The sequence below is a fragment of the Etheostoma cragini genome, chromosome 16 (assembly GCF_013103735.1).
Source record: "Etheostoma cragini isolate CJK2018 chromosome 16, CSU_Ecrag_1.0, whole genome shotgun sequence".
NCBI classification, from domain to species: Eukaryota; Metazoa; Chordata; class Actinopteri; order Perciformes; family Percidae; genus Etheostoma; species Etheostoma cragini.
The window spans coordinates 12,917,111-12,926,704 of NC_048422.1; the positions used below are offsets into that span (position 1 = coordinate 12,917,111).

At 43.4% G+C, this 9,594-nt stretch overlaps 1 protein-coding gene across 1 annotated transcript; it reads right to left on the bottom strand.

Annotated features, from left to right (window-relative positions):
- Positions 1-184: 184 nt before the first annotated feature.
- rnf208 (ring finger protein 208) lies at positions 185-8,274 on the bottom strand. The gene is made up of 2 exons (XM_034896395.1): positions 7,491-8,274; positions 185-2,399 (listed from the first exon to the last, which is right to left on the bottom strand). The coding sequence occupies exon 2, from the start codon at positions 1,322-1,324 to the stop codon at positions 545-547; it is 780 nt and encodes a 259-aa protein (XP_034752286.1). The 5' UTR covers positions 1,325-2,399; positions 7,491-8,274; the 3' UTR covers positions 185-544.
- Positions 8,275-9,594: the final 1,320 nt, after the last annotated feature.

Here is a 9,594-nt window from a genome sequence, read left to right on the forward strand (position 1 = left end):
ACCCTCTTAAACTGTGCAAAATCCATAAGAAAATACCATAATCCTTTACCTATCCCCTTATTTAAAGCAAAACATAATGGATCCAGCTTCACAGTGCACTAGTCTAAATAAGAAATAGGCAAGCTATAAGTATGCAGCAAAATTCTTTCTGTAGCTCGACAGATAACAAGTGCAGTCCACACAGTTACTTTTATCATTTATTTAATCTTTATTCACCTAGGTTGGGGGGGATGAACCTCCCCTGGCATTCCCACGTAAAGAGATGTCAATGACAAACACATCCAACCAAACGAGAGAGGGTGAATAGAATTCCAGTCCATACATAAAATACATTTATTTACTATTTGTTGTACCATACGCATCCTTTAGTCCCACATAGCATCCATCTGTGCTATTAAATATATAGAGATAACATCTGTGGAGGAATTTCTTTACTGAATGTGTTTGTGAGAGAGGGGATTGGCAGAAAGGGTTGAGCTTACAGATGAAAAGATTGGTGGAGGGGGGGCCAGCGTTGAGTCATGCCTGCAGTGTCCCCCCTTGTCTACATTATGCCACAGGAGGACAAGGGGTTGGCGATCTGGCAGGTGCAGGCTGACTGGCAGTATTGCCGCACAGTCTGGTAGCAGCTGCGGTCGGCGTCCCCACCCCACTGCACGGGCCCGTTGGGGTCAGAGGGCAGGCGGCTCAGGATGCTGGTGTTGATGGCCAGGGCAGCCAGGCCATAGTCTGTGAACAGCACTGTCTCGCGCCTGCACGTGGGGCAGGAGATGAACTTATACTTGGGACAGGACTCGTAGAGGATCTGCAGGCACTCCTCACACACCGAGTGCAGGCAGGAAAGGATACGTGGACGCTTGCCGGCAAAGTTGTAGGTGTGACCGCAGGTGGGGCAGTCCAGGGGCTCGCAGGGCATAACGGGTCCCGAGGAGGAAGAGGAGGAGGAAGTGGAGGAGGAGGTGGATGAGGGACGCAGCACGTATTGGTTGACTATGACGTCTTCCATCTTGTAGTGGAACTGGTGATAGCAGATTTCGTTGGCACTGGTTTTGCGCTGCGCTAGGAAGCTTTGCTCCCTGCGCATCACGGGGGCTGAGGGGGACACCATTGGCCGGGGAGACCCTGTAATTTCCAGGGCCAGGTCGCTGCAGGCCTGGTTGACGATGATTTCACCTTCACCTCCGCCGTCCCACGCCACTCTGGGGGGTGGGGCATAGCGCGGCTGGGTGGCGGGCACAGGGCACTCTCTGGGGAACTTCTCTGACTGGATGATCTTAACGGTGTCCATGGGGATGGTGACGGGCTGACGCCTGAGGCAGGACATCCGCACGTTTTTTGAGGTGAAAGAGAAAGGGGCTGTGGCTCTAATCAACGCTGAACACCTCTGCCTGGTTCTGGGCAATGGAAAAAAGATTAGGCTCTTGTTTTGAAGTCAGCCATTCGAGGGGACATGGGGACGGATGGTTGCCTCCATGTTTCCCTCAGATTCCCCGCCTGGTGGGCGCTAGAGTCAGCCTGAGTCTTTATGAGGAGAAGACAGATAGAAGAGCTCAGCCAGAGCACCGCAATCCGCAGCTCTTATTCTGTCACTGTTGATATGGACAGTTGATTGAACAATTGATTGAACAGTCCAGCTTACAGTATCTGACCAGTGTTGACTACTTAAAGGTCGTTTTTTGTTGTTTTTACTCACTTATGCTGATGTTCCTGTGCTGTCTCTGATGGCTATTTGCAGAAACGTAGGTCTATAATCACACACAAGGACAGTTAGTACTTGAGCACAAAGACATGTTCTCTCTCACTGATGACACTAATAAATAATCTCATATGCACACAAATATACATACAGTACTAGTTGGTTGATTTCTGCTTTTACAGCGTGGGGGGATTGAGTTCAGGCAGTTCAGAAAGGGCCAAAAGGTGTTGTCTTAGATTATATCCTGTGGCCTGCCAAGGAAACTCTTGGCGTTTCAATCTAGCCTTTTACACGCGGTTCTAGCTTAAACGCCCGCTTAGTTTCCTGTTTTTGGCTCCGGGTGCCGTTACACACCAACTTGAGTGTGTGAGAAAGAAAGAATAACCTCCAGTCTTTCTCTGTGCTCTTAGACCAGTGTGGTCTGGTGACCCTGTGTGAGCCTCTCAGTGGCTTGTTGATAAGAAACAGGGAGGAGGTCTTTTTTAGGAGGTGTCCATAATGTTCCAGAAAGCTGTTGGAATGACTCCTTCAATCTCCAAGGCTCCTGAATTCCTCAGAGGTGGGAGTTTGTACTTTCAGACAGTCCTCCCAACTGAGCAGAAGAAGTAATAACAGTCTGAAGGGATGCCTCTGTGTGCTTGTCTTCTCTTTTTCAGTGACTCAGACTCATAACGTGTCCTCGGGATTCCTTTGGTCCATCCACCTGTGAAAACAGTAAAGAAATTTATAAAAACACATTGTCTGTGAGATTTAGATAACTTAAAAAAAACACAATAAATATAATTAATAAATTAATACAATGGGGAAAGACAGGGTCAGCTTCTTGCAAATATATCGTAAAAGTTTTATACATTTTTAGAAAGCTGTAGGTGTATGCCATTTTCATTTTGTCTTTATAGAAAGAACTATAACGATGAGATATTAATTTGACTTTGACCTATTCTCCAACCTTTCTGTGCATCCTTAAATGGATGGTTTTTTAACTTTGATAGAATCTACCGTAGCTGTGAGAAGATTAGTTTCTTTGTGTTTATCTGGTGACAGAGTCTGTCACCTTTGCATCCTGCCCTCAACCCAGGTATGTATCCGAAAAGAGAGACAACATTATCGTGTTGCCACATGCTCTGGGGTACGCCTTTCCTTTGACTACACAACACAATTGGAGTGCTATAAAGTTGTAAGATTATGTTGATAGTTGATTGGACTGTTGTGTTGGACTGCACACTTCTCGCAGGATTGTAGAAATACTGAGCTCATGAGTACAAGTGCAACCCCGAAATTTCGTGTGCCAATCTATGAGTGGTGCTAAAAGCTAACACCCAAAATTGTCAATGTTAGCAAAAATGTGTTAATATCAATGACAGAAGGTAAACAGTGCTGCACAAAAACAGTAACTGCAATTGACACGTTATTAAAAGCCAAAGCCTGCCACACAGTTTGGTCAGAGCAGGTGATTTTGACACATTGCTTCCTGCTCTTGTCATGCTTCCTGTCAGCACTGTCACATCTTGTGAGTCACGATAGTTAGACTCTAACATGCGTGGGAACTGGTTACACTCTGCATAGAGGGTTTGTTTCATCAAACTGTATGTGGGTTTGGGAAAAATAACAAGTGTACGGATGAAGCGTGTTAGCTTGACCAAAAAAATAGCTGCCAACCAGCAGAGGCGGAAGGATGACACATCTTTCATTCTCTTCACGGCTGTCAACAGAGATGATTCATTAGAGAGAGAAAAAGAATGTGCAGAGGAGGTGACCTAGATGGCAAAGAAGAAAAAGAGAGAGAGAACGAACGAAAGAAAGAAAGAAAGAGAGAGAGAGAGAGAGGGGAGGGAGCACAGTGCTGGTCTTGGTTTCTATTTATGGTTTGTTTATCTATGCACTTCTCAGTGGTTTCCTGCCCCCAACCCATGCTGAAGATTCACACCGAATGAGAGCGATGTACCTAACAGACAGAAGTGCTTCAGCCCATTTTGTCCATGTGATGCTGCGAGCCATATTGTGAAAGCAGGCAGACATTTTATTCTCCTCTTTTTTCTTTCTCAATGAATCAGTGAATGGAGTATATTTCTACACCCCACACTCGTTCACAAAGAGCTGTTAGCCAGATCACTCACAATCTCACCAAATGTGTTCCTCCAGCACTGCAGGGCTTCAACACTTTTCCCAATATAGCCTCTGTTTTTTTCTCATCTTCTTGCACACACAGTGTACATTAATGCGCGCTTGATAAAGATTGTATTTTATTTCAGGTGGACGCTCTTTGCTTTTAGAAGATATTTATGCAAAAAAAAAAGTGAGAAACATTCATCATGAATGTGTATATGGTGGCCTTATAGTTGCAGGTATTAATAGCAAGAACAAAAAATCTTTAAGAAAATATCTTAAGAAATCTGACATTTAATTTGAACTCAACCTGTAAGATTAGGAATATATAAACAGTATATTACATATTAAAAAAAAGCAGTTAAAAAATACATTTTGGTATTAGTACCTAACTTTGGAAATAACATCAGCATCAAACTATTTTAGATGAAACCCTACATGATACTATATGACATCATATGGATGTGTCCCAACTCTCTCTCTCTCTCTCTCTCTCTCTCTCTCTCGCTCTCTCTCTTAGCTCCCAGCAGTGTGAATTTAAGCCTGAATTAAATTTTAACTACCAAATATAATAGTTTGAATTAGAGCTAGACTGATAAATCTGCCGGAATTATATATATATATATATACATATAAACATATATATACTGATGTTGGCTTATTGACGATATGTCTTTTTGTGTGTATGTGGGTAAATAAATAACAAGAAATCACATTACAGGCATGTTGTAGATATTGTTTTGGGTAATTTCGAAACAATGCCCTTACATGGCAATCTCAGAACCTATCTTCTATTGTCTGATGATTCAGCACTAATTGTACAACCTACGGACTAAAAACAAAAGCCAGAACGCTTCTTACACCAAAAACCTCCCACCGCCTACAGATTCTGCATTCATATGCAGATACATGTATACAAAGATTACTCTTACATCAACTGCTGATCAACTGAGTATAAACTTATGTAAAGAATCTATGAAAAAGAAGAAAAAAAAGAAAACATGAAATCAGCTCATAGTGGTATTGGCCTCACAAATCTGGTATCAATTGGGCTATTGAGTTTGAAAATCAAACAATCAGCTCCACTTCTGAGAGATATTATGTGTCTAGACACACTTTGTGGATATAAATGGATTGTGAGAGTATGTCTGCATGGTACTGGGCAGGGGTCGAGTTGACAAAGCAATCAGGCAGCACACCTGGGGGAGATGAAGCAGCCAAAACGACCCACTAATTTAGTGACAGTGCTGTGAAAAGGGCTGAAAACTGATGCAGGCTGCCGGCTGAAGGGCCAGCTTCAGCGCAGCCTCTTCCTAATCGGCGGAGCCCTCTACAGTTATGTAAGGAGCTCATCTCAGACCCACTCACCATATTAACGCAGTGCTGCAGCTCTCCCACAGTTTTGACATTGAGTGTTTGTGTGTGTGTGTGTGTGTGTGTGTGTGTGTATACTTTGCTCCAAATCCCTTTCCTGCAATGGAATTATTACACTAATGAAATCATGGCTGGCATTTGACCTTGTCATCACAAGCAAGAGAAAGAGGAGAGCTGACCACAGAGATGTCCGAGGAGTGTCTCAGCAGCAAATTCCTCACAGCATTAAAAACGCGCGCACACACACACACACACGTGCACACACACACACACACACACACACACACTAACATCGTAGAACAACTCCCCGTCCGTACACGGCACCACCCTTAACATTCTGGTGGACACAAACAAACAGATAACAAACAGATATCACCGTCAAATCAGGTCCTCATAATCAAACTGGATAAATTCCACACAGATCGGAGAGCACGAGAAGGGCACCATGTTCTGAATGAGTCATAAAGACCATGCCCATCATCTGTCTCCCTGCCTGTCTCTCTCTCTCTTTTCTCTCAATGAAAACCTATCCGTCTCTATTTCTCCATGTGAGCAATCTGTTGGCCTGGACAGAACGGATGATCCGCCGGCCTTTGTGCCCTTACACCACATTCCAGCAGTATGTCAAGTATGCCAGCTATGTTGAGATGCGTATCCACATTCATGCCTTGGCTGGGTTAAAGCATCGCTGCACAACTCTTCTTGGACCTGCGTGGCATGTTACGTTTGTATTTTGATTACATAACATGTTGTGACCTTAGCATGATCTGAGGACAAATCCCCAGATTTACACTATGTTTGGTGGCAGCAGCTTCTCTCGGAAAACATGGCGCTTGCAGGGATTCAGTAAAATATGGAGAATGACTCAAACACAGGCGGATTTGCATCTATGACACATTTTACAATTGAAAAGTGTATGTGGTACTGTATTAATGCAGATGACAGGTCTTGCTTGTTTTAATGTGTCTTGTGTGTTCTATTTGTTTGTTACAGCCTAACATATATTCTTTTTTAACGACACGCTTTTCTTGGTGGGCTTTGGCTTACAATCATTTCCTTCACATACAGTATAACATACAATAAGTTGATGCCAAACATAATTAAAATGCCAAGAATTCAGTACATCTGTACACATATTTCCCCAGGATTTAGATCAAGACATAATGTTTGGCTTAATTTGTTATGGTCAATTCATGAAGCTGTGATTACATGCAATTATTCCAAAGGCTACAGTCTGATTTAGTTTTTTGTTGTTTCATGGGCTGAAAGTGCTTAGTGAGTATATGGTGAGGTGTTGTTTTTAATAATTCAGCTTGCTGTCATTCATGGCAGACATCGGCCATTTTGCTTCTCAATTCATTACAGCAAGTGCTCTTTGTTCTCGTCTATGTATCTCCCACAGCAACATAGCAGAGCTGCACACAGTGCAGAAAAGTAAAAAAGCCAGGACCATTATCGCTCTGCCTGACACAGACCTCATAGAAGATTCATGAGCAGAAAGGTTCACCAAATGTTCAGCTCTTCAATAACAACAGTGGCTTGACTGATTTCAAGGATTGATTTTTTGTTTGAGGACGCGGTCCTGCACAGGGTTAAGGTGGACAGCATTGTTGATAACTGTGTGTGAACAGAGAGGGACGGTGAGATCGAGGCAAGGTGGACAAAATATTTTGACTGTGTGAGATGGAGCGGCTTTTAGCATGTGGGAGGGGTGTGTTCAGGAGCAGCAGTTATGCAATCGCAGCATGGTGTACCCAGCACTCTCACTGCAGCGCCAATGTATGGCAAACACGGAGATGCCTTAGTGGTGCTGACTGCTACAGAACAGGCCGTTCCTGCCCTGTCCAAATCCCCCCCCCCCCTTCCTCCACTTCCTCCAGCCCCCACTGTCTGTCTGTGCAGAGGTCTGTCATATGTCATAACCACTGGAGACATGACACCCTAAAGATACCATGTGGACCCAAACACACATCATCACAGCCTATTCACAGATTCCAACCTCTGTTTGTGGACAATGCAGATGAGTAGGCGTGCAGATGTGTGTCTGTGGGCGTATTTGTGCATCTCCATTCATGCATCCATGTGTGTGTCTGCAACAGCAAATGATGCAACAACCATGTAAATCCAAGCTTAATGTAACAAAAGGCAAAGACCACCTCTGTATCGCACAAAAAAGGCTAGAAAGAAAAGAACATCAGTATAAAAAAAAAACACATGGGAGCCACACCTCACAGATCTGAAACATCCAGATCATACAACACAGAAAAATCTATCTTTACTGTGAAACAGATACAAAGCCGTTTCTCATCCTCACCTGTCTGCCTACGCACTTGTCTTGTTCCAGTCCTTTCTCTCCTCCTCGCTCCTGTTCCCGTTGTTGCTGTCTATGTTGTTGATGCTGTTCTGTGAAGATAAGCCGCTCGGTCTCTTTGTTCTGGGGGATGTCTCACCAGAGGGAGAATGCTCTCTCTTGTCCATTTAGTTCTGGCAGGATGAACAATGAGCAGCAGTGAAGGGAGACAAACATGGAGGAGATGTAAGATGGAGGAGGCTGTTACAAGGTGGATGCGTCATGTCCATGGCTGCTTCTGTCGAGCTCCACATCCCTTGTTCCTCTATTGCTCTCCTCAGTGGTACCTTTGTCCTTTACTCGCCGTCCCCTGCTCCTTCTCTTCCATGCTGGGGCAGAGCATCTCCCTCTGGTCTCTCTTTCTCCATCTCGCTTCCTAAGCCTCTCAAATTATTCAGCTTATTCTGTGCAGTGACCTGAGCTTCTGCTTTGTGTTTCTCTGCATACACGTCCCTCTTCTCTTCCTTCCTGTCTTTCTGCTTGTCTCTTTCGTCTGTTCTTCAGGTAAACCTCTTGTCTCTTTCGTTTCCTCTTCTCTGCTGTTATCTCTCCTCCTGTCTCAGCTGCCGTTCATTACTCCTCTTTCTCCTTCTCCGTCTGCTCCAGTCAGTGCGCCTCACAGTCACACATGCGCAGTGTTTTCACACATCCATGCACACTCACACACACACGCCTCTGGCTCCCTCCTTGTGCATGTGGTTTGTTTTGCCTGCCCAACCCCTTCTCTTGCTCACTCTCTCTCTCTCTCTCTCTCTCTCTCTTGCTCTCTCCCTCTCTCCCACACACACTCACACACACACACACTTTCTCTTTCTCTTTCTCTCTCGTTGCTGTCTTGCTGCAGCACACACTGCAGTGCCTCTGCAGGCAGGATCACGTTTTCTGCCAGAGAAAATATTTCAGCCAATGAGAAACGTTAACAACCCCACCCCCCCACCATATCTAAACACACATGTGCATACACATAAAGACACATGCACAAGTCTGAGCTATGAGCATGTTGGTTTATAATGTTTGTGTATAAAGGATTTGCACCGAGAGCTATTAATCTGAATATGCAATACAGTCTTTAACACACGCGCATGCACGCATGCACTTGAGTACACCAGCTACACACACAGGAACTACAGGGTGCTGGTGCAAACAGATGTAATCTAAGTGAGTGCAGAACATCTGACAAGGCAAAAAAACATTATTTCAGTCTCAAATACATTTTCTATCAGGTTGCTGACTGGGAGCTTTTTAGGAAAACAGATCCATCATAATCAAGAACAGTGAGCACATGTATCAGACTCATGTTTGCACTTATTCCTCCTGTGACACTTTGAGTCCTCTAAAAAAGGACTAAATGAAACACTGCTAATTCTTCTTTTATAAACTTGCCCAGAAACTTGCAAGCAGCATCCATACTGCAGATCTGCTCATTCAGTGATGTTGCATTACAAGAATTTAAATTTAAAGTTTTGTTTGTGCTTGAGCCTTCATGCTGACCAATAAATATTCCTAAGAATATTGTAGAAACTGAAAAAACATGACTTTTCAATGAATTCAAGATGGTTATGCTTATGTAATGTGGGCATTGAATGCATAATGTAACGAGAGATTGTCTGAAGAACAAATACCTCCTGTTTGAAGTTGTTGCAGTGAGTACTGTGTAAAGTGGAAGATTCACAGTATGTGCTCAACACATCATTGATGCAATACAAGTTCCTCAAATTAGAAGGCTATTTGGTTTGCAATTTTCTCATACTATGGTATCATTGTGTGATTGCTAATTCAGCAGCATTTGCAGTATTGTTCCAATTTTACTTTTGGTTGCCTACTACTGCCACAAAAATCATTCAGATATCAAAGTGTTTAGCCATATTATAAGGACATTTGTGCTTGTATTCAACGTTTGTCTACTATTTATAATTTTTTGAATATTAAGCTTTTTTTCTTTCTATGTTGAAAGTCAAAAACCTTCAGCTGTTAGAAAATGATTCAGCTTTTTTTATATCTTTTACAGTTTTTGTATTTTCCCTTTTTAAGTTTTGGTGCTTCTTTCAGGCCTTCTGCGTTTATAATA

What these genes read in the sequence shown, in the direction of transcription:
- rnf208 (XM_034896395.1), bottom strand. Translation starts at nt 1,324, where the DNA reads ATGTCCTGCCTCAGGCGTCAGCCCGTCACCATCCCCATGGACACCGTT.